This window comes from Chrysochloris asiatica, unplaced genomic scaffold (genome assembly GCF_000296735.1).
Source record: "Chrysochloris asiatica unplaced genomic scaffold, ChrAsi1.0 scaffold00154, whole genome shotgun sequence".
Taxonomy (NCBI): domain Eukaryota; kingdom Metazoa; phylum Chordata; class Mammalia; order Afrosoricida; family Chrysochloridae; genus Chrysochloris; species Chrysochloris asiatica.
This window is the reverse complement of record NW_006408672.1, coordinates 3,033,895-3,059,349: the sequence shown is the minus strand read 5'-3', so window position 1 is coordinate 3,059,349 and position 25,455 is coordinate 3,033,895. Positions and strand designations below refer to the sequence as shown.

General features: G+C 45.8%; 1 protein-coding gene across 1 annotated transcript in view; it reads left to right on the top strand.

Moving 5' to 3' along the window:
* Positions 1–25,455, top strand: part of UMODL1 (uromodulin-like 1) — an 87,761-nt gene that overhangs the window by 52,274 nt on the left and 10,032 nt on the right. The window contains exons 10-18 of the mRNA XM_006870852.1: positions 1,038–1,175; positions 6,384–6,641; positions 8,710–8,822; positions 12,802–13,015; positions 17,567–17,709; positions 20,804–21,097; positions 23,749–23,894; positions 24,307–24,543; positions 24,831–24,990. Coding sequence (XP_006870914.1) covers positions 1,038–1,175; positions 6,384–6,641; positions 8,710–8,822; positions 12,802–13,015; positions 17,567–17,709; positions 20,804–21,097; positions 23,749–23,894; positions 24,307–24,543; positions 24,831–24,990 — 1,703 coding nt within the window. The remainder of the gene's footprint in view (positions 1–1,037; positions 1,176–6,383; positions 6,642–8,709; positions 8,823–12,801; positions 13,016–17,566; positions 17,710–20,803; positions 21,098–23,748; positions 23,895–24,306; positions 24,544–24,830; positions 24,991–25,455) is intronic.

The window sequence follows — 25,455 nt, the reverse complement described above, 5'->3', positions numbered from 1 at the left end:
TATATATATATATATATATATATACACATAGAGAGAGAACTTTTCTCATATATATATTTGTGGGTCCCATTCACCTTCTCACTTTTTGTCTGTGTGTCCACTCATAAATTAATGCTATTACTGTATTACTGTTATTGGCGGATTGTGTATGGGAGGGACACAAGAGTTACAAGCAATAAAGGTAACTACTGTTACAGAGAGGCTACCCTAAGAAATTAATTCACACAGATGTGGGGGCTGGCAAGTCTAAAATCCATAGGGCAGGTGATGGCCTGGTGACTCTGGCAGGGGTATTTATCCTAAAGCAGAATCCTTTCTTGAGAAAGGTCCTTTGTTTGTTCCTAAGGCCTTCAGCAGATTAGAGGCCCACCCCCCAGTGAGATGGATTGGCATAGTGACAGCAGCAGTGGAATCAAGGGTTGTTGTTGTTGTTGTTAGGTGCCATCGAGTCGGTACCGACTCATAGCGACCCTGTGCACAGCAGAACGAAACACTGCCCGGTCCTGGGATCAAGGGTAACGGAACACAGTTGTGAGGAACACAGTTGTGAGGACCCGCAGTGTTTTGTTCTGTTGCGAATAGGGCCGGCCGCTGTGAGTTAGAACCTACTCAACAACAACATTCACATTATGGAGGGCAACATGCTTTACTGAAGGTCAACTGATTTAAATGTTAATCACATGTAAATGCCTTCAGAGCAACAACCACACTAGTGTTTGACCAAACGACTGGGCACCATAACCTAGCCATGTTGACACACAAAGTTAGCTATCATATTCCCCAAGAAGGCAATACCTGGCCACTAGCTTGCTCCCAGGTTTGTAAGGAGGGGACTCATATATGGGTCTGTCCTCCAGAGTGTTAGGAATAGAGGTGCTTGTCTGAGTCCCTGCTTCTTCCCTCAGCTTCTCTGGGCCCTGTTCTTGTCTGAAAAGTCCATTCAGGAAGAGGAGCCTGTGATTTCGTTTTCTGACCAGCCTCCAGTCATTTTCTGACTAGACTTACATCTCTCTTTATCCCCTTTCCCCCTTTGGCAGATTGGGACGAGTGTGCAGACAGCCGGGAGAATGACTGTTCGGCTGCCGCCCAGTGCCTCAACCTGGAGGGCTCCTACACCTGCCAGTGCCTGACAAGCAGAGACATCAACCCCTCCCGGGTGGGCCGGACCTGTGAGGGTAGGTGTCCTGAAGCTCCAGGACTGGGGGAGGCAGGGCTGACATCTCCCTCAGACTAAGAGAACATTGTGCCTTGGACCCACAGTACTTTCAGGAGCCCATGGAAATGCTTTGAGCTTAATTTCTTTTAAAACCCAAAGAAAGACATTAACAACTAATTTTCCAGCTACAGTGGAGTCGACTCAGACCCCTGGTGACCCCATGAGTGTCAGAGCAGAACTCTTCTTTACAGGGTTTTCCAAAAGTGGATTGCCAAGTCTTTCTTCCAAGCTGCCTCTGTATGAATTTGAAACTCCAACCTTTTGGTTACTAACCCAGCACATTACCCATTTTTGCCTCCTCCAGGGACTCTGATATAATAATAATGAATCTCGCCTGGATTATAGTCATCCTTATTTCAATGTAATTGTAAAATATAATTATTAAGGCTTTGTTTTTTATTATGTAGAAGGAGCTCATGGAAGTCATATACCCCTCTGATAGAGAGGGTACTTTAGGTGACTGCAAGCCTGAGAGAGAGGGTCTGGAGTCCAGGTGAGCTGAGCATGAATAAGTGCCTAGAGATGAAGTCTCCTGAACCCTAGTTTTGATGTGCCTCTGCCATGAATCTTTTTTGGAACCAATTCAGATCAGTTTGTTGGGGCTGTCTGGAGTGCTGAGTTGAGAAGCCATGCCCAGACTTAAATACTGATGCTCGATTGGTTATGTCTGGCCTGGATGCAGCCTTGGATTGCTGTCATTCAAGCTGGAAAACACAGTAGAGAATTAATCCCTATGGAGAATAACTCTTTTCCTTAAAAAATAAAATAAAATAAAATGGTGTATAGTCCCAAAATTTCTCATCTCTTTTTATTGTTGTTGTTGTTGTTGTTAAGTGCCGTCGAGTTGGTTCCGACCCATAGCGACCCTGTACAGGGTTTCCGAGGGTGTAAATCTTTACTCTTTTTATTATTCACCCCAAAGTCCAGTAAGCTTACAAGAGAGACCCACTCAAGTTCCACTGGAGTACAAATTTTCCCCTCTCCCCATATTGCTCTAGGAACTGAGCCCAGCTGTGCCATCCTGGTTCTGCAGCCCTGAGGTGGTTTTCATTTCAGGATCTTAGCTGAATTATTTATCAAGTAGGGCACCTGCCTAGCTTCCTGCAAGAACTTTGGTGAGACCCAAACTCACAGATAGCAACCAGGGTAACGCACATCCCCACTTTGGGTTCACCTGGAAAATACAGGTATCATCTTACTGGATGGTCCTTGGTTTCCTCTCAGGCAGGGCACCCTGAGAAGCAGAGAGACTTCTGATAGCTGGGTAGACCAGATGGCCATGAGTGGACCAGGTAAATGAGATGTCTGAGCAGGGATGTGTGTGTATGTGTTGGCAGGTGAGGTGGTGAATACCACAGAAGGCATGATGCCTCCGACAACACAGGCGATGGCCCCAGCTCTTGGGACAGCAGCATCCACTGAAGGTATTGCAGTCACTACAGACAGGTCCACCCCAGGGACCCCTGCCTTGTCACAGAGCCCCAAGAACCAGTGGAACACCTCAGCAGTAGACCAAACCTGGACCCCTGGACTCCTCCCCAAGAGAGGGGATAAAAGCAGCACCACTGGGAGAGACAGGAACAGCACAGAGAACAGAATGAAGGAGGATGCATCCAGTGTGACCCCAGGCCTGGTGACAGGCCAGTGGGGAACAGACGGGGTGGCCAGCACCACGACCTCGGTGCCAACCCACAGCTCCCTTCTGGGGACCACACATGGCCAATTGGACTCCACTGGGCAGTTATTGCAGACCTCAAGTGTGGAGTCCAGCTCCTGGCTACCCCCTACAGCGGACCCCACAGGCCACATAGCCTGGCACCCCAGCCCCTCAATGCAGGACACACCACCAACACCTGTGAATACCACATGGCCATGGAATTTGGACCCTAGGTCCTCCAGCTCCCCGGACCTGCCATCAACTTCCAGCCCTTTTTCTCCAAACACCTCCCCCTGTGGTGAGTAGCTTAAAGGGTGCATCCTGGGTGGAAGGGCCATTGCAACTGTGCGGTCTTTATAATTTCAAGTTGCAAAGACTCATTCAGTTGTAGAGTCTAAAGACCTTGTAGAAATATTCTGGGGCCTTTCTGTTATTTGGATGAGTAAGTCTAGGTGCCAAGAGGCTGTGCTCCCAGCGGCAAATTCCTGGTTTAGTTAGGATGAGTACACCTCATTGTCACTCAGCCTTTTCCCCACTCAGCCTCTTCCCTACCCCATTCCAATGTCAGGACCTCTGATTTGTGAACAGTTCTGGTAGGATGTTGAACACTGGAGAACCTTCAGGTAATATGAGGGACAAAGGCACTGGGGTATACCCTAGCAGTGTCCTGCACCTTCAACACCATGTGCACCCTCAATAGTTCTGTGCCCTCAGCAGTGTGAACCCCCAGAAGTTCCATGAAAGGATTTAGCCATTGCAGAGGCCCCAGTGATATCAGGGGCACAGGGCAGCTCTGTGCAGCCTAGGTCTGGGCCTTGCCATCTCCCATAGAGCTGGCAGAGCAATCCCAGCTTGTCTTCCTCCAAATGAAACCTGCTGTTAGGTGTGATCTCCATCAGTGCATTGCCTCTGCTAAACAGTTCTGGTAGCGTGGTGTTTATGAGTCAGGTTGCTAACCTTAAGGTCAGCAGTTTGAAACTACCAGCTGTTCTGATGGAGAAAGATGAGGCTTTCTGCTGCTCCCATAAAGATTTACAGCCTCAGAAACCCTATACAGGGTCGTTATGAGTTGGAACCGACTCCACAGCACACAACCACCACCAAACAGTTCTAGGGCTCGGCGCTGAAGCTCTCATAGCAGAACAGCAAGGATCTTAGGTCCCCCAACAAGGACAGTCTATGCTCACACTATGGAAATCCAGGGCTTAGAAAGTAACCAGTCCCTCGTGGGAGCTGCCCAGGACCTGCCCAAACCAAAACCTACACCCAGTGCCAACAAGTCGATTTCAACTCATTGTTGTTAAGTGCTGTAGAGTCAGTGTAGAATTATAGTGAACCTGTATAGGGTTTGCGAGGAGGGCTTGTGGGTTTGAACCACTGACAGTTAGCAGTCCAGTGCTTATCCTACTGCACCACACCAGGACTCCTATATAAGGCTTCCAAGATTAAATATTCATGGGAGCAGACAGCCTTATCATTCACCGTGGAGCAGCTGGTGGATTTGAACCACCACTCTTGAGGTTAGCAGCCCAATGCCTAACCCACAGCCCTTTCTTTCAGGGAGTCTAGGAACCTCAGGGGTGTGTTTGAATCACCCCCAGAAACCAAACCAAACCCTGAATCCTTTACTTTCATCCCGAAGTGGAAGGGTGTTGTCCTAGAAGGTGTAGGCAGTGAGGGGATGTCCTGGGGCCTGTTGGGTGCTGTCACCTGAGACCTTGGCATCCCCAGTGTGAAGTCAGTGCATTGGCACCATTCCTCTCCCTGAGTCCTCTGTAGCGGAGAAATGGTGTCACGGAGGGCTCTGAACATAAGCCCTGGAGGCAGAGAACCTTTCTGTCCCATAGAGTTTACCCCTTAAACCCAAACCTAACCCATTACCGTTGGTGGGTTCCGTCTCGGAGGAACCCTATAGGACAGAGTAGAACTGCTCCCTAGGGTTTCCGAGACTGTAAATCTTTTTTTTTTAGTTTTTCTTGTGAATTGAGTGATAGTTTACATAGGAGAACATCAGTTTCACACCATTGTTTCATTGCAATGATTACAATCTCCTCTGTGCATCATCATGCAACAGTATTTGCTTCTATTCCCTCTTTTTTTGGATGTACACAAAAACACTCATGCATATATAATCATTTAAACAACCAAAGGGTACATTCTGCAAGCCTGCCTCCTGGCCACCAGCTCTCAGTCCCTCTCTTTCCATGAATCTAGAGTCCTCAGCTGCTCCCTCTCTCCATGTCCTCATCTCTGCCTCCGTCTCTGGTGTCACTGTTTCTCTGGATAAGGTCCCACATTCTGCTTGTGCTCTTTTCCCTTGATGGTCCTAGGGTCCTCTGTTCCTGAACTATAAGATTAACTACTCCCTCCTTTTTGTTGCAGAACTTCTACATTTACAGTTGTGACAGTCGTAATTAGTCATGATTGCAATTATTCATTATTGAATCATAAGAATCTTATTCCTGTTTCCTTTCACCAGACCTGTCTAGACAAGATGAATACTATTCAGTGGGGCTTCTACCTTCCCCTGAATACTCGGAAACTAAACTCCCTCTTGAAAATTTGTAAGCTAGTCACTTCATGACTTTATAGTCTTCCCCTACCCCCCACCATTTTAGGTAGCCAATGTCTAAGTTGCCCATCCCTCCTTATTAACCCTGTGTACAGAGGGGGATAGGCTTGATCCTTGATGTGAAGACTCCTTTCCTCTCAGTTGGTATTTTGAGCTACTACATCCATAATTATAGGTTAAGTTCATCAAATTGTAGCAATTTACATTCATTTCCTGTATCAAAATTTTTTTATCTTCCTCTAGTCGAGTTCAGATCATCAAGTTATTGAAGTTAGGTCAAGTGGGTACTATCTGCAAGAGACTGTAAATCTTTAAAGGAGTAGATAGCCTCATCTTTCTTCTGTGGAGCAGCTGGTGGGTTCGATCCGCCAACCTTGCAGTTAGCGACCCAATGCCTAGTCCATGGTACCACCAGGGCTCTTTTTAGATCTTTCTGGACATTTCCTATAAATGGAAGTATACAATACTGCCCTTTTGTAGCTGATCCTTTCCAGAAGAGAGAAAAGAAGCTCTTCTTAGAGGATTTTATATTTGAAATAACCAAGGATGGGAACTTCATGAGAGAGTTGAGACAAAGTCTGAGACATTATTGTATCAGCCCCTACTGTCTTCATCTGGATTGTTTGGCTCTTCTGTCTCATGGGTGATGTGTGCAAATAGAAAGTGTGGTTACCATTGGCACCTTTACCTGATGGACAAAAGTCTGGGGCTAATATTTGATGTCTGGACTCAGGGATCAGAACACTGACATTCACCAGCTGAGCAGTTTTGTGAATGCCGCTCATTGATAAGAACTTTAAAAGTCTATTCCTAATATTATAATGTTGGAGGCTGTGCCCTACCTATATGAATATTTGATTTTTCGCATTAGGAGAGGCTTCTCTTGACCTTTCTCCTTTGATGGATTTTAATTGTACCTTTTTTCTTCCACTTTCCAGTTCCTGTCCCCATCAAAAGGATCATGATCCACAATGTGACCAGCACCAGCTTCCATGTGGTTTGGGAGGCAGACCTTACCCTGCGCCCCACTTTCCAGTTCACTCTGACTTCTATGCAAAACCACACCTTAGACTTTGAGGTCCAGAACACAAGTCTGATGCTGTTGGGACTGGAGCCTGGCGTCTTGTACAAGGTTGTAATAGCAGATAAAGCATGTGGAAAAGAAAGTGCCAAGGTGCACTTGAAAGTCAGGACAGGTAATGTAGTTCAGAAGCATCTGTCATGGTTCATTCTGAAAGGGAAAGAAAGAAATGCTTTCAAAAGATTTCAGGTGGATTGAGGTTTTAGAAGAGCTGGATTTGTTTGAGGGCTGCCAGGTTTCTGTTTTCTTCTCAGGGTAGAAATGTCTGAGTTCAGACTCAGCTGGTGTGCCAGGTATGGTGTTGTAGTCTTCTAGCACTGCCATAACAGGAATACCACAGGTGGATGGTTTTAAAGAGCAACAATTTGTTTTCTCACAGTCCTGGAGGCTAATAGTCCAAATCAGGATCTTGATGTATCGATTCCTTCTGTGGGCCTCTTTCCTACTTTCTGTCATCGGCCAGCAATCCTTGGCTTGTTGACATGGTGTCTGTCTTTCCCTGTGTGTGTCTCTGTGCCTGCTCTTTTTATAACTCAGGGCTCAACCGTACACTGGTTTGATTGTATCAACATAAAAGGATAACCCTACTTCCACACAGGGCCACATCCACAGGTACAAGGGCCAGGACTTCAATACATATTTTGGGGGACACATTGCAATCCATAATACATGACCTGCCTCATTTCAGTAAAAGGAGTTGGGCAGCCTTTGGGTGAACACACACCATTGCCAAGTGCTCCAGACTTTGCCAGCAGAAAATACAGACGGGAATGTATGTGTGGGTCTCTACAGAGCTGTATCCCATTTACTGTCACTAGACCTGCATTTGGCTCTCAGAAAGGACAATAACAGACAGTCCAACTGTTAGGCAGAAAGATAAACAATCTGTGATCGATTCATCAGGACATGGCCACACAGAAAAAGGGACAGTGGTAGAATTGAGTGATAAGTCAAATACAGACTTCAATGAGCTGAAGGTGACCCTTGTTCATGGTTCCAATTGCTAGGTGCCATCGAGTTGGTCCCAACTCGTAGAAACCCTCATTACAGTAGAACTGAACACTGTGCCGTCCTCACAATCTTGGTTCTGTTTGAACTCATGATTGCTGCTACTGTATCAATTTTCTTTCTCACTGATGTGGTCAACTTTACCAAGCATGATGTCCTCTTCCAGAGACTAATCCTGCCTGATAACATGTCCAAAGGATGTGAAATGAAGTCATGCCATCCTCACTTCTAAGAAGCATTCTGGCTGTACTTCTTCTAAGACACATGTTTGTTCTTCTGGCTGTCCATAGCATAGTGAATATTCTTCACCAACACCGTAATTCGAAGGCATCAGTCCTTCGTTCTTTATTCATTGTGCAGTTTTCACATGGATGTAAGACAATTGGAAATACCATGGCTTGGATCAGGTGCACCTTAGTCAAAGTGACACACTTGCTCTTTAACACTTTAAAGAGGTCTTTTGCAGCAGATTTACCCAATGCACTGCATTGTTTGATTTCCTGGTGCAAATTCCATGAATGTTGATCGTAGATCCTAGTAAAATGAAATCTTTGACTTGAGTCTTTTCTCCATTTATCTTGATGCTGTTTATTGGCCCTGTTGTGAGGATTTCTGTTTATAGATATACAGACCAGTAAGCTTCTTCTTTCCTCCCATAATAGCATTTGTAATATGGATATTTTCCTTTTTTAATTTTTTATTGTGAATTATATGATAGTTTACATGAGAGAACTTTAGTTTTACATTCATTCCATCGTATATCATTTCATTGCCATGGTTCCAATCCCCTCCATGCATCATCAACGGACCAAAGGGTATACCCTATAAACCCGCCCCCTACACTCCACCCCCCACCCCAAGTTTTCAGCGCACAGTCCCTCTCCCTGGATATTTTCTTAAGCTATAACTTAACTGACTAGCAAGTCTGCATGTGATGAAGCTTTGTTTTTTAAGGGGTAGGGGAGGACGCACATTACTACTGGGCAGTACCTGCTTCCCCTGGTTTTATCCCTGGGTCCTCTGAAATCTGGGTACTCAGTCTGCACTCCAGAGCCCTAGGAAGGTTTGGTTTATATTCTTAGTGGCCAAATGAAGAACAAAGTTTTAAATAATGAAATGGTAGTCTGTCATCTTCTACGTAGCAGTTACAAACGTTGGTATTCTCTATCCTACAGCGGCCCAGAAACTCAGTGGAAAAGCTCGAATAGCAAACATCAAGTATTCAGAAGACTTCCGTAACGTGAGCAGCAAGGAGTACCAGGACTTCCTAGAACACTTTTTTAGGATGGTAAATCGATAATTCCATGGCCTGTTTCTTTCTGGGACCAGAGGGATGGTAGGGGGAGGAGAGCTAGAAGTCTATTTTCATCCAATCAGGACCTGGGCTGCAAGCCTATGATAGCGTCCTCTTTTTAAAGGAAGCTGGGATGTGAAGCACTGGTAATGGCAGGCATGCCAGCAGACAGGAGTCAGGATGGTGTTCTCTGTAGCTCTCTTGCTTTGCATGAATTTTGCTCCAGTGATCAATTATGAGGTTCTGTGGAGAAGAAAAGGAACCCTGGTGGCACAGTGGGTTAAACAGTGAGCTGCTAACTGAAAAGGTCAGCGGTTCTAAGCCACCAGCAGCTCTGCGGGAGAAAGATGAAGCTGTCTGCTCCCATAAAAATATACAGTCTCGAAAACCCTAAAGAGCAGTTCTACTCTGTCCAAAAGGCCATGATGAGCCAGAATTCACCTGATGGCAGTGGACAGATGGTGGAGCAGAAAATGAGTGTGACTGGCACAGTGGTGAAACCCTTGGATGTGACCGGAAGGGTCAGTGAGTCCAACCCACCAGCTCCTCCACAGAAGAAGGATGTGGCAGTCTGCTTCAGAAAAGACTGTTGCTGTTTTATTATGAAGAGCCATTGAATAGGTTCTGACTCATATGAACCCTGTATAGAATTTCTGAGGCGTGACTGGTGGGTTTGAACTGCTGACCTTGTAGTTATAGTACCCCAGTACTTATTCTACACCCGGACTCTACAGATTACAGATTTGTAAACCCTGCGGGGTAGTTCTACTCTGGCCTAGAGGTTCCTATCAGTTGGATTCATTTCTGTCAGTGGGTTTGGATTTTGGGGGGTGGAGCAGAAAGCTCCTCCCCTGCCTTTTTATGAAAGTAAAACCAAACAAAAACCCACAAGATCTCTTTCACTTAATATAAAATTCACCTTTAAAACGTATAATTCAGTTGCCTTTAGCTTATTCCCAGAGCTATGCAAGCATCCCTACAGTAAATTTAAAACATGTTTGTTGTTGTTGTTAAGTGCTGTCGAGTTGGTTCTGACCCATAGCGACCCTAAACAGGGTTTCCGAGGCTGTAAATCTTTATGGGAGCAGAACACCTCATCTTTCTCCCGTGGACCAGCTGGTAGTTTTGAACTGCTGACCTTGCGGTTTGCAGCCCAGTTTGTAACCACTACGCTACCAGAGCTCCTGGTAGAACATGTTTATCTCCCGCAAAATAAACCCAGAACCATTAGCAGCCCTCCTCATTTTCCCTCCTCCAAGCCCCTGACAACCTGGAATCTACTTTCTGTCTTTATGGATTTGCATATTCTGGACATTTCATATAAAGAGTGTGGTGGCACTGTAGGATAAGCACTGGACTGCTAACCACAAGGCTGGCAGTTCAAACTCACCAGTCATTCTGCTGGGGAAAGATGTGGCTTTTTACTCCCATAGAGATTTACAGCCTTGGGAAACACAATCACGGGGCACTATGCCTGGGTTTGGTTTTGCTTTGGACATTTCATGTAAATGGAGACATCCAATACTTGTCCTTTCATGTCCAGCTTATTTCACATAACATCGAGTTTTCACGGTCCATCCATGTTGTAGAATGCATCCAAGCGTCATTAATTTTTATGGCTGAGTAACATTCTTTTTGCTTATCCATTCATCTATTGATGAACATTTAGGTGGTTTCCACCTCTGACTATTACATATGTTATGTATAATATTATATCTAACTTCCTTCTTTCTAAAAAAATTGTTCCTACTCTTTTTTGTACTTTCCCTAATTATCCCAGTATGCTAGGATTTGTAAATGGTAGCAATCTCAATATTCTTTTTGAAAGGGGTTAAAATGCCCTTTGAAGAATAGAGATTATGCACTTGCCATAATCTAATCTAATGATTTGATTTGCATAGTGGAAATCACATAAATTTTAGCTGGAAGTTCCCTTTCTAATACCTAGAATAGCGCGAGTTTTACACCGCCATCTAGTGGCAAAGTGTGGACCCACCATAGCATGATAGGAGTGGCGGTGGCCACATTGTGTAGTGTTTTTAAAAGCTTATCCATATGTTGTAGGTACTGATATTTTATTTCTCTTTATAGATGACAGTATTTTATTCTATTATCAGAATTATAAAACATTGCATCTTATTATTATATTATTATAATTACAGATAATTGTATGTATGTACCACATATTGTTTATCAATTAATCTGTTGATGACTACTAGGGTTGTTTCTATCTTTTGGCTATTATGGATAGTAAGGCAACAAACACGGATTCAAGCATCCACCCTGAGTTTCTAGGTTAATCTCTCCTCTTTAAACCATTTCCCTCATTGTCTATTTTTGGGGGCAGTTATTTTTTGTTTGTCTAGAGTTTTAGGATGTGACTTAAATATGTAGGACATTAAACCAAGTTTGAGGAAGTGGTGGGTTAATGGAGTACGTAGTTTTTCACTGCTTTCTAGTAAGGATCCCAGAACTTTGCTTTGAGACTTGCTTGAGATGTAACTAAAAGTGACATTAATCTGAGACCATGGTAGACCCCTGCCTGGAAACCCTAGAGAAAGAGAGAAAGAACAAGAGAGAAAGACAGAGGAAAAAAGAGAGAGAAAGAGAGAGGAAGAGAGAGAGAGAGAGAGGAGCTATTTGCAAGTAATGATGCAGCTACAAGGTGGCACCAACCAAAGGCAGTTCAGGGGCTCTGGGGTCTGCTGCCTTTACTGGGTGGCACAGTGTTGCTCATGCTAGGTTACTCTAAGGCCCAGGAGGGAATCAATGAGCCAGAACTTCAGGACACTGCTCCTTACACCGTTCAGAAGAGGACAGAGTTTTCTCTGCAAAGACAAACCTTGAGGCCTTGCTTTTCCATGGAAGATATGAGTTACATTGGATATTTGAAACTCGTTCTAAGATTGTGCCTTTCTGGGCGTTTTGATCATGGTGGACTAGATGGAATACTATAATGTATGGTGTATGATTCTACAAGGTTGTTGCTAAGTACTGTCAAGTCAGATCCAACTCATAGAATCCCTGTCTAGGGCTTCCGAGACTGGCTGATGGATTTGAATTGCCGACCTTGTGGTTACCAGTCCAGTGCATAGCTGATAGCATCACACCAGGGCTCTGTCCAAAGTTAGAGACGACAAAAAAAGACTTTTAGAGGAAGAAACTGCCTGCCTGAATAGGGATGTTAGAAATGCACACAGGGAAGCATTTTTGGAAAAGATAGGAGGAAACATGCAAGGGAACAACATTCTGCAGCATAAGGAGCACAAGAATGTTCTAGAAAAAAACAGAGTGGCAGTCTGCCTTCCCATGACCACTCAAAACAACACAGTAGTTTATATCAAATCAACCCCGACTCATAGTGACCCCTTGTATGTCAGAGTAGAACTGGCATCGTGGGGTTTTCAATGGCTGATTTTTTAGACGTAGATCACCAGGACTTTCTTATGAGGCATATCTGGGAGGACTCAAACCACTAACCTTTCAGTTAATAGCTGAAGACATTAATTGCTTGCACCACCCAAGTACTGAGCTAAGAGTAGTTGTTGTTGTTAAGTGCTGTTGAGTCAATTCTGACTCATAGCGACTCTATACAGAGCTTCTGAGGAGCAACTGGTGGGTTTGAACAGCCAAACTTTTGGTTCACAGTCTAGTGCTAATCCTGCAGCTCCACAAGAGTATCCAAATGGGATAGTGAGCCCATTACCAAGTCATTTGCTCTGGAGGCTGAGGTCCCTGTCTTGGCACCCGGCCCCATACTCCACCTGCAGGGAGAAACCTTTCTGTAACTGTTTGCTGGTCATGATGGGGACATGCTCTTCTCACTAGCACAGAAACACCCAGGCAGGTGTGGTGACCTTGGGGACACATCAGACAGGAAGGGGCTCTAGAGCTGACCTTGCCTTCCATCTTTTGCCCAGGGTGCCCAGAGGCAAGGGCAGCTCCCCTCATGCTGTGGTCTGTCTCCCTAAAGGTGCAGAGTGCCTTACCAGCCCCCATACTTCAGCTCATGAACCAGGATGGAATTCAGATGGAAATCACTGACATCAGCAACGGCAGCGTGGTGGTGACATTCAACCTACTGATCATTGCAGATGTGGACACCCAGGAGGTGTCAGATGCATTCCTCACCGCCTTACAGAACATGTCTCTGCTGGAGGTGGTCAGAGACGAGACCTTCATCCAAGGTACGTGGAAAGCTGGGCTCCACAGAGACCTCAGCTGGGTTCAAGGAAATCCCTGATATGGACCCTTGTTGCTTTTAAAATTAATTAATTTTTAAACTCTAAGTTTAGAAATCATTATAGAGGAACAAGTTGAAAACAAAGCCAAGGGACGGCCTATATACCCTTCTCTCAGTTTTCCTCAATGGTAACTCTTGTATAGCCGTGTTGTTGATGTGAGATGCCATCGAGTTGGTTCGGACTCACAGAGACAGTCTATATTACACAATGAAGCACCCTCACAATGGTTGTTATGTTTGAGTCCATTGCTCTAGCCACTGTATCAGTCAATCTTGCTGAAGGTCTCCATCTTTTTCACTGACCCTCCACTTTACCATGCATGATGTCCTTCTACAGGAACTGGTCCCTACTGATGATGTGTCCAAAGTACCCGAGACAGACAAGTGGTGGTATATAGTGATAGAAAAAGTCAAAGCAGAAGCTATGCACTTATTTTTGCATGTGTGTTGTTGTTAGCTGTTGTTGAGTCCATTCCGATTCCTATTGCCCCATGTGACTGAGTAGAACTGTCCCGTAGGGTTTCCTAGGCTATGAGAATATTACAAATACATGGACTGCCAGAAGAATCAACAAATCTGTGTGGGACGAAGTACAGACAAGAATGCTCCATTCTTGGTGTCATGGACTTTGGACGTGTTATCAGGAGGGACCAGTCCCTGGGAAGGATATCATGCTTGGTAAAGTGGAGGACCAGCATACAAGACAAAGAACCCATTGAGATGGATTGACACAGCACTACAACACTGCTCTCAAACATTGTGAGGATGGTGCAGGACTGGGCACTGTTGCCTCTTATTGTACATAGAGTTGTGATGAGTCTGAATTGACTTGATGGGGCCTAACAGCAACAGCAAATCTTTATGGGAGCAGATTGACAGATCTTTTCTCCCTCAAAGCCACTGTGTGGGTTTGAGCCATGAACCTTTAGGTTAACAGCCAAATGCTTAACTGTTTGAGCCACCAGGGCTCCTTGTGTGTGTGTGTAGGTCTATGCAATTTTTTCATGTATAGATTTGTATAACCTTTACAACACTCAAGATACAAAAGTATCTCATCACCATGAGGCACCCTTCTGCTATCCCTTTATATAAAACCACAACCCCCTCCTTCCAGGAGTCCTTGTGTGGCACTGTGGGCTAATGCGTCAGACTGCAAAGTCATTTGAAATGTAGGGTCGGTGGTTCAAGCTCATCAGCTGCTCCTTGGAAACTCTATACAGGGTCACTATGGGTTGGAATCGACTTGGTGACATTTAATAACAATAACAACCTCCTTTCAACCTTCCCTAACCCATAAGCTCTGGTAACCACTAATCTTTTATCTGCTTCTATAAAGGATCGGCATTGGCCCACAAGGTTGATTTGGACTGCAAGGTTGGTTGTTCAAACTCACCAGCTGCTCATAGAAAACCAGGTTGCTATGAATCAGAAACGAATCAACCGCACTTAACCACAGCAATAATTGTTTTATTTTTATTTTAAGAATGATAATCATACAGTATGAGTCCTTTTGAGATTGGCTTTTTATATGAGCATAATTCCCTCGAGACCCATCTAAATTATTTAGTGTCTTAGTACTATATTGCTGAGCAGTAGTCCATATGGGTTCCTGGCTTGATACTGTAAGATCAGCACTGGACTAGTGGTTCAAACCCACCAGTTGCTCCTTGGAAACTTTATACAGGGCCGCTATGAGTCGGAACTGACTCAGCGACAGTTAACAACCACCACCACCACCACCTCAACAGTTCATATGGACAGATCAGTATCTTTTTGCTTTTGAAAACTGTTCTTCCCACATTTCCCCTTGAATTGGATGAAAATTTAGGGCCATCCTCATCTCTCTTGGTTGATTAATGAAAGATTTGGGGGGTTCAAGATATCTCCGGGTAGACCTACAAAGATTCCCAGGGTGTTACTCCTTTGTATAGAGGAGCAGGCCCCGCCCAGCACTCTGTCGTCACCTGTTTCCATGGGCTGAGGGCACATCTGGCCTGCTGCATGGCTAGGTTTCCTCACAAGCAGTGTCTCAGGAGATCCTAAGAAAAAATAATTGAAACAAAAAGCAAGGAGCAAAAGACCATCTAAACTCTTATCTTATCTCATACCGGAAAGTAAATGACAGATAGCTCATAGTTCTCTGTGGTGGTGGTGGGTTGTAGAGTTGGTCTGACTCATAGCGACTCTGCATAGGGCTTCTGAGGTTGTTTCCTGTATGGGAAAAAAAAACAACAAAAACAAAAACAGGAAGAAAATACAGATGAATATTTTTCTAATATTTTGGGATGAGAATGATTTTCTGAGTTTAAAGCTAGGAAAATGTAGCCCACAAAGGAAGAGCCTGCAATATTTGACTAAAATAAAAGCACCAATGTAAGGCAAGCAAGAACTTCCCCCAAAATGAAATGAAATAAAATAACAAAACTTTCCACAATTTTGATGAAGGGTTAATATCCTAAATATAGAGAGAGATTATACAAATTGATAATAAAGTGCCCAAATCTGACAAATTAATGTGCAAGAGACCTGAATAGACAATAAAAGAAGAAACACAGGAAAGAGAGATGTGGTAATGAAAGACAAACACATTAAAAGGAGTTTCTCTTTTGTTCAACTTATAGGAAAGCTGTTTGGCTTTGTTTTTTAAAACAATACTGATGAAAGTATGTTAGGCCAGTCATTTGGATACTGGTGGGGATAATAACTGCTAAAACTTCCTGGAAATTTGATAAAGATAAAGATGAAGAGCTTTAAAAATGTACATCCATTTTGACTTTGGATTATCACTTTGGAACTCTTTCCTACAGACACAGATCTCAAAGTGGACCATAGTTTATATACAAAGACACTGACCTTTAGTATTACTCTAAAAGCAAAAGAAATAGGAATAGTCGATCAAAAACTCTGACTCACGGCTACTCCATGAGTTTCAAAGTAGAACTGTGCTCCGAAGGGTTTTGAATGGCTGGATTTTCAGAAGCAGATCACCAGGCCTTTCTTCTGAGACAAACTTTAAGTAGACTTGAGCCTCCAAACTTTGGTTTAGCTGCTGAGTGTGTTACCTGTTCGCCCCACCCAGCAACTGCAGTCTTGTAATTGGGGAAGATATTAGTAAATGACAGCACAATCATAGCTTAATCTGTTATGGAATTATGAAACATGAGATTTGATGAGACTGAACATATTGCCGATACCAGGAGAAGGGGAGAAGCAAAATTCGCATTTGTGAACAGGCATACTTCAGAGATACTGTAAGTTCTGTTGCAGACCACTGTAATAAAGTGAATATTGAAACAAAGGGAGCCTCCCATGTGTACACCATAATGTATCCTGTTAAAGGAGCCCCAGTGGCACTGTAGGATAAGCGCTAGACTGCTAATAGCAAGGTCAGCTGTTCAAACCCACAAGCCACTCCTCAGAGGAAAAAGATGAGGCTTTGTGCTCCTGTAAAGATTTATAGCCTCAGAAACCGTACACAGGGTCGCTATGTACCAGAATGAACTCAATGGCAGTGGTGAGTAGTCTGGTAGTCTGCAATAGCATTATAAAACAGTTTAAAATATTGTGAGAGCTATCAAAATGTGACCCAGAGACACATGCTGTTCATAAGGTGGTACCAATAGACTTATTCAACACAGGATTGCCACAAACTTTCAATTTGCAAAAAAGGCATTATCTGTGAAGCGCAGTACAGCAAGGCCCAATAACTGAGGTAGGCTTATATACAGCATTAGTTTTAGCTGTGTTATAATCTGTATTTTAAGACACTAGAAGGAAATCAATCAACATGTGAGCACTGTTATATCTGAGTGGTGCCCTTAGGGATGCATTTTATATGCTTTGCTGGTTTTTATCCATTTTTTACAGTAATTGGGCATTGCTATTGATAAGATGACAAGGAGCTCTGCTAGCATAGTGGATACGAATTGGGCTGCGAACCTCAAAGTCAGCAGTTCAAAACTACCAGCTGTTCTGCAGGAGAAAGATGAGACTTTCTGCTCCCGTAAAGATTTATAGCCTCAGAAACCCTGTGCAGGGTCGCTATGAGTTGGAACCGACTCCACGGCACACAGCCACCATTGATAAGATAGCTAGCAGAGCACAAAGATGAAGAAAGGCAGATAACTGTGAGGACCTTCTCTTGGGGCTAGTTCTTGATGCCTGGGTTTTTCAGCTTGAGGCTGTGGGCTGAGGTGGTCTCTGCTCAGCTCCTGGTTGGTGATCCTGCTTCCCACCAGAGTTAGTCATCTGTGGTAGAAACAGTCTCTACAGACTTCCTCCTGCCAGCTCATATCTATCCCCAGTGGAAAAGCAGGGTGCCACCTTCTCCCCCAATCTTTCCAGAACCCGAGATCTCCATTATGGTTTGGTCTAATGAAACAGTTCTCCTCTTTGCTCCCTGAGATGCACTTTGCCCACAGGGATGTAAGGAAAGAACCAGAGAAGATGCTCCTCATTCCTGCAGTAATGTTTTCTGCTCTGTGTCCTCATGCAGATTATGATGAGTGTGAAAGAGGTGAAGACGACTGTGTGCCGGGGGCCTCCTGTCATAACACACTTGGGTCTTTCACGTGCAGCTGCACAGAAGGGACCCCTGATTTCCAGGTCGAATACCCTGGGAGACCCTGTGAAGGTAAAGTCCTCCTCATCCTTGTCCTGAAAGACTGTCTGACAAAGTGTTTCTTTAATGGCATTCATATGTAAAATGCTTCTTGGGCAAATAAGATCAGCCTATTTTTATGACCTGGGCAGATTTCTTGATTGTGTGGGTGTATACATGTGCGTGTGTGTGGTCCCTTCAGGCCTTTGCATATATCTTCAGCCTTCTGCGTGGTGCTATAACAGCAACACTACCAGTGAGTGATTTTAACAAACAAATGTATTTTCTGACAATCTAGGAGGCTAGAAGTCTGAATCCAGGGAAGGTTGTTTCTCTCTGTTTAGTCTGGAGTAAAGTCCTTGTCTTCTTTCAACATCTATGGGCTTGTTTTCTTGGAGATCTCCATGCATCTTGGCATCAATCTTCCCTTGGGTCCAGGAGGTTCTAAGCAAAGGGACCCCAGGTCCAAGGGATGCCCCCATTCTTCTTTCTTAGTGGTAGTAGGTTCCCTTGCTTTTGCTCACTTCTCTCTCCTTCATCTGTAGTAAGATAAAAGGTGTTGCAGGACACACCCCAGGGAAACTTCTCTCATTTCTGATTTGGGCTGTGAGGAGATTAAGGTTGTTACATTCCACCTTCATTATACCTGATTGGTTGATCATATCAGTTACATCACTACCAACTTACATCAGTCATAACTGTCAAACCACTGAGAATCATGGCCCAGCCAAGTAGACACACATTTTTTAGGTCATAACTCAGTCCATGTCATGTCTTATTATCTCCAAGTTCTAGTTCTGGTGCCCAAGATGAGAAAATGTGCACATAAACTCAGGCCTTGCTTAGCTACTCTGTATTCAGCAATTTTCCCACTGAAAATGACTTGAGAGGATTTGGAGACTTTTAGAAGATTCAGTGTTGATCCCAAAATGACTCTAGCCTTCTAGGGATTGTAGCCTATTGAAGGGAGACAAATATTTGTGTGAGTAAAATCTGCTGTCACAGGGAATATGAAATGTGCTTTTCTTGAGGTAAAGAAGGGCTACAAAGGAGCATAAGTTATTTCAGTTCAATGAGTGTGTTCAGGGAGGGCTTCCTGGAAGAGGTGCTGGTCTTAAAAGGATAGCTGGCAGAGAGGGCTGCAGTCAGGGCAGGGTGGGATGGAGAGAACAAAGCTGTGTTGATAGAGAAGTTCCCAACATGCAGGCCGGGCTGGCTGGCTGAGGGTCCCTGGATGAAAGGATAGGGAAGAGCAGGGAGTAGGCTGGTGAGGGAGGTGGAACAAGGTCTGATGAGAAAAATAAGAATGCTCTGGTAGCGTAGTGGTTACGAATCGGGCTGCGACCCTTAAGGTCAGCGGTTCGAAACTACCAGCTGCTCCGCGGGAGAAAGATGAGGCTTTCTACTCCCGTAAAGATTTACACCCTCGGAAACCCTATACAGGGTCGCTATGGGTCGGAACCGACTCGATGGCACATAACAACAACAACAACAAAGACAAGGGTGAACTAGGTGAAGAAGCAGAGCATTTGGAGAGGTGTAAAGCATCCTGGGGAGTCCTGGTATAGTGCTGTGGGTTAGTGTGCTGGACTGCAACATTGGTTTGAACCGCAAGATCGGTGGTTCAAGCTCACCAGCCACTCCTAGGAAACCCTATACAGGGTCCCTATGAGCCGGAACTGACTCAATGGCACTTAGCAGCAAGGAGTCCTGATGTGGTGCTGTAGGTTAATGAGTTGGACTGCAAAGTCGATTTGAACTACAAGGTCAGTGGTTCAAGCTCACCAATCACTCCTTGGAAACTCTATACTTGACTGTACTTAACGAAAATGTGTCAGAAGGATTTCAGGGTTAGTCAATGTCAAAGATATGACCACAAGATGGCAGTGTTGCACCTCAGAGTTTGTACTGGAGCAGAACTAGTGACAGGTGCAGAATGTGGAGGGCAATCCCTCACAGAAGAGACCTTGCAAAGGCCAAGTGGCTTAAGGGGCATTTACCAGAAGAAGGAGAGGGCAGGAGAACCTCTATAGAAGGTGAGGGGAAGTGGGGAGCCTACACGTCTAAGCAATGTCCCTCAATAGCAACTTGGGGAGTCTCTGGGTCAGGGAGTTTCAAAGGGCAGTAACAATTTGGGGATCCTTGGAGTCCGAGTGTGGTACTGTAATATCAGCACTGGACTACGAATCACAAGGTCAGCAGTTCAAACCCACCAGCTGCTCCTTGGAAACATTATACAGGGTCTCTGTGCGTCAGAACTGATGTAAGGCACTTAACAACAACAACATTATAAATACAGGGTTTCTCTTGTCTTTAGCTATCAGATGCTGGTAGGCACGGTGTCATGGGATACACAAAGCCTCAAAACGAGCCTATAAAAACATCTGCGCATATAGGCTATTTTTAAAGCAATTGGTGTGTAAAAAATTGAGTTTGATTCCAGAAGGCTTTGGGGGTCTAGCTTGCTATGAAGGACTAAACAACCTGTGGCAATACACAGAGACTGTCTTTGGTTCATTAATGCAACAAATATGTATCCAGAGAGGAAAGAAGGGGTCAATGAGGCCAGCAGGAGACCAGCCTGCACCAGGGAGCAGGCACAGGGAATTTGTGGAAGCATCACCTGACCTCACAGACACCTGTTCTTCTGGCTGTTAAAACCAAGCGTGCTCTGGGGACAAGGAAGGAGCAGGGGCAAGAATGAGGGTCCCAGGGTTCTGCGACTAGATATGATTGACCCTATCCTAGGGAGTCAAACTTAGCCCCTTGAAGTTAGACACCCTGACTCAATCCACAAGCTGGGCACACCCAGTGCCAGCCTGGGAGAGGCCGGAAAGGAAGGGCTGTTATAATACAAATAGCACAAATACATGTTTTTACAGAACAGATCGTTATTTTCTCTGGAGGCTAAAGCCAGAATCAGGTTCTTGGCCACGTTGATTCCTTCCTTGTGTGTGTGCGTGCATGTGGTTTAAATGGGCACTAGCTTGTCTGGGTCATTGTGGAGCAGAGTGGGTTCCTATCTGCTACTCATCCCCCAACCCACAGGTTGGACTTACCTGGCTGGCCCCAAACACTGTCCCATGCCTTGTTTTCTTGTGCCTTGCAGATGACTCTAACAACACAACTCAGGCTCCCGGGTATTCTCTGGCCTCTGACCCAGAGCAGCCTCCCACCTCCCCAGACATCAGCGCTCCCCTCACCACCGGAAGCCTGCCCCAGCGAATGAACCTAACGGGGGCAGTCATGGTGCTCTGTGAGATTGAGAAGGTGACCATCGCCATCCAGAAGCACTTCCTGCAGCAGGAGTCCATCCCGGAGTCCTCCTTGTACCTGGGAGAGCCTGCCTGCAACGTGACCTACAGCAACACCACCCACGTGCTCCTGGCGGCCGGCTGGAGCGAGTGTGGGACCGCCGTGCAGAGTGTGAGGGCTGAGCAGAAGGGTGCTCAGGGATCATGGGAAGGTTCTCATCCAGCCTGGGGGCCAGGGAAGACCCTGCACTCCTAAGGGTTAGGACAGGGGTAAGGTCTTAGCTGTATCCAGGAACCAGGCAGAAGCTGTGTCCCCTGCAGGGGTCCTGATGGAAATGCTGGGTTCACACACTCCTCCGGAGTGACTGAATGAACAGCCCGTGGGATAGGAGGAATACAGCACAGCCCAGGAGTAGCATGTGTGTGTGAATGTGTCTGTGTGCATATGAGGATGGACATATGTGAATGTATGTGAATGTGTGTGTGAAAATATGCATATGTAAATGAGTGTGAATGTGAGTGTATGTATTTGTGCGTGTGAATGTGCTTGTGTAAATGTGTGTGTGAATGTATGTCTATGCAAGTATGTGAATGTGGGAGTAATGGATCTGTACTTGCATGTGTACACAAGTATGGTGTGTGTGTGTACACATGGGTGTGTTGGTGGGGATGTGGGTGACATTACTCAGAAGATAGGAGGGCTGTGTCTTGCCATTCTTCTGATTCGAGGGTCTTTGTTGACCACTAGGAAAATGGGGTTTCCCTTCTCTGAGGGCATTCTTGGTCCAGTGAGCAGACAGCCCTTTCCTGAACTTCTGACCGGGGCTTGGGGAACTGGATCCCTCTCAAGTGACTCTCCCCACTGTGAGCACCAGCACCACTGCCCTGCAAACCCCCATGGGGTGGGCTGGCATCTGCAGGTCTGGCTTCTTCAAAAAGCATGTCTCTGTCACAGCGGATGGTCCCAGCACCTTCCTGAGTTCAGCCCGGTGCTGGGCACTGGGGGTCTAGGAGCGGCCCTGACATGATGGTCAGGAGAAACGTGTGGGCCTAGAGCAGGACTCCTTGAGATGCAGTGGCATGGTAATACAAGTGTGGCTGATTCAGCATGGGACTGTGGGGCCGTCTGGATGGCAGTGAGAGTTCTGAGGTCTGGTGAGAAGACGTGTGTGGGGGCAGCTGGCAACTGGGGTCTGAGTTCTGATGAGGAAACTGCATGGAGGCACCCTTAGGTCACATGGGTGGCCTGGGTTGGCTTTCAGTGAGGAAGGCAGCTTTCTGGGGACTGGGGCTCCACAAATGACAGCTCAAACAGTTCAGTGGAGTCACAAGTGTAGCCACAGACATTCCTGGAGGCTGGAAACCCAGATTGGGAGCCAGATAGAGCGGTATCCACATAGATGAAGCAGGATGGGGGAGCTGGGTCTGGGCCTGGCTGCCCAACAGAAAGGGAAAAATAGAAGAGGGACTTCCAGGCAGGGGTGGGACGTGGGGTCCAGTGTGAACAGTGAGACTGTGGGGAGAGTCCCAGCAGGGGAGCAAAGTAAGGCCCAGGTGGCAGGGTATGAGAAGGTTCTTCACAGGAGGGAAGTTATACGGGAGAAGAGCTCCCAGCTGCTAGGCAGGAATCAGGGCTAGACTCCCATCCCTCATAAGTAAGTTCCTAAGAGGGGTGGGTGGGACAGCAAGCCCTGAGCCCTCTGTGGGCCCAGCATGGGCTGAGTGTTCTTCATACATGATGTCATTTAGTCCTTAACAACCACATGAGCAGGCACTGTTATCCATCTTTAACCCATAAGATGTCAGGGGCGTCAGGGGGTGGTCACCAGGTTCTACAGGGGTCAAAGTTGTCCAGATGAGCCTAGGCATCTGAGGACAAGGCCCTTACCTCCCATGCCTCCTAAGGGAGCTGGCTTTTATACCAGGGCACTGTACAGGCACTGGGCATCCGGGTACAGTTCTGAATGTACTCCCTTCTGGAAACAGGTGATCTCAGGCTCTGGACTGGGCTGGAAAGGGTAGGAACAGGTGGACGTCCCAAGCAGGAGGCTCAAACTCTGACCCTAAGACTGAGTAAGAAGGCCATCTTGGGGAGTGAAGGCAGGAAGCCTGCAGAGGCGGGAGGGACAGATTAGGGGTGGGGGGGCACTTTTTTTTGTGGACAAGTCACATTTGGCACTTGAGGAGGCATCCAACATGGCAAATAGGGATGAAGTAAGTGGCTTTCCAGAATAGAAATTTCCAGAAAGTTCTGGAGGTTGGGAGTCTGAATTCAAGGCACTGGCAGGGCCATGTTCTCCCTGCTGGCTCTTGGGGGAGGATCCTTCCTTGTCTCTCCCAGCTTCTGGTGGCCCTAGATGTTCTTGGTGTTCCTTGGCTTTGAGATGTAACTTCACATGGTGACACCTTCTGTGTTGATGTCTGTTCTCCGCTTTCTACGGCACTGCGCAGAAGAGACTAGGGCATACCATGCTCCACTATGACCTCATGGTAACTGATGATGTCTTCAAAGGAAGACCCTACTTCCAAGCAAGATCGCATTCACAGATGTAGAGGTTAGGACTTGAATAGGTCTTTCTGGATGAAACAGTTCTACCTGTAATAACAGTTTCTGTCTCCCTCTGGTGAATAAGAAATGAGTTAAATCAGAGATTGAAAACTTGTACTCTATTTGGTGATTTCTGTTAGAAAAAAATAATCATGGGTTTTAGACTCTGGGTAAAAGTTTTTAAAGAAACACACCCAGAGCCCTCCATGGTCCCAGACATGTCAGGGTCGCCTCTTGGACCCCAGGTGCTGATTTTCTGTGCCTTCTGTGTTCAGAACATGACCAACACAGTGGTGAGGACCACGCTGCGCAATGATCTGTGCCCAGAGGGCATCATCCACTACCTGAAGATCCTGAGCCCTATCCACTGCGCCTTCCAGAACGACCTCCTGACATCATCGGGGTACACCCCAGAATGGGGGTGAGTGGGATCTCCTCACTGCCCCGGGGAGGGCTGACCCCTCCCTCCTCTTCACAGCTGGGCTCCTCTCTAGCATCTACACTTTGGGTTTCTTTGTGGTTTTGACAGTTTGAGGACCCTTCTTTGGAATTAGAGTCTCTGGGTGCTAAAAGTGGGTCATGCATTTTGCTGTTAACCTAAAAGGCTGAGAGTTCTAGTCCACTCAGAGGTGCCTTCGAAGAAAGGCCTGGTGATCTACCTCTGAAAAATCAGCCATTGAAAACTCTGTGGAGCACAGTTCTACTCTGACACACCCAGGTCCGCCATTAGTTGATGCAACTCTGAGCTTTCTGCCACTAGAGGGGCTTTTTGGAGGAGTGGGAAGGAGAGGAGGCACAGAAATGATTGTCCTGAAAATCACTCCCTCTTACAGGGTCTATACCATCATTGAGGACCTCCATGGAGCTGGAAACTTTGTCACTGAAATGCAGTTATTTATCGGAGATTCTCCTATACCTCAAAATTATAGTGTGTCTGCCAGCGATGACATCAAGATTGAAGTAGGGCTCTATAGACAAAAAAGTGACCTCAAGGTGGTTCTGACTGAATGCTGGGCAACCCCATCTAGCAACGCCAGGGACCCAGTGACATTCGGCTTCATTAATAACAGGTAGGGCTCTGGTGGGCACTGGGCACCACTGCCACCTCTGGTATGCTGCTTACAGGGGGAACCTCAAAATCTCCAGATAGACATTGAGATGAACCTGGATTTGGAGTCATGCCCCACTGGAGATAACCCCTATTAGGGATTATTGGTCTAACCAGTCTCTTCTGGGTTTCTAGAGCTCTGTGGGAATCTTTTGTATGCAGTGAGATCAAACGACGAGTAAACCCATTTGAGACCAAGGACAGAAGGGCCAGCTTGTACTCAATGAATCTCCTCTCCTTTCTTTGCAGCTGTCCCATTCCCAACACATACACCAGTGTCATAGAGAATGGAGACTCCAACAAGGCCCAGCTGAAGCTGAAGATCTTTTCCTTCATCAACAATTCTATCGTCTATCTGCATTGCAAACTTCGCATCTGCATGGAATCACCTGATGCTACATGCAAAATAGTAGGTGTTTGGGTTTTCTAAGTGTTTGTCTGCATTCATTCCTTATTGTTGTGTAGAGGAGCCCCTGGCTAGTGCTAATGGTTAAAGTGGGAACCCACCCAAAGGTGCCTCAGAAGAAAGACTTGGTGATCTGCTTTTGAAGAATCAAGTCACTGAGAACCTTGTGGAGCACAATTCTGACCCACAACTCGTTCCATGAATTGGAATATAGTGGATGGCAGCTGGTTTTATTGTTATCCAGAAAGTTCCTTTGTTATCAAAAGCCAACGTCTCTGGTGATTCAGAAGCCTGACTTCTGAGAGGAGGGACTGTGCCCACCAGGCATCACATCTAAAAGATGTGGATGATGTACCACAATGGGCAGTGTTTGGGTAGAAGTCCGGTAACTGAGTTTGTGGGGCATTTTGGCCCAGGTAGTATAGTGGACTATGAGCTGGACTGCTGATTGCAAGGTCAGCAGTTCAA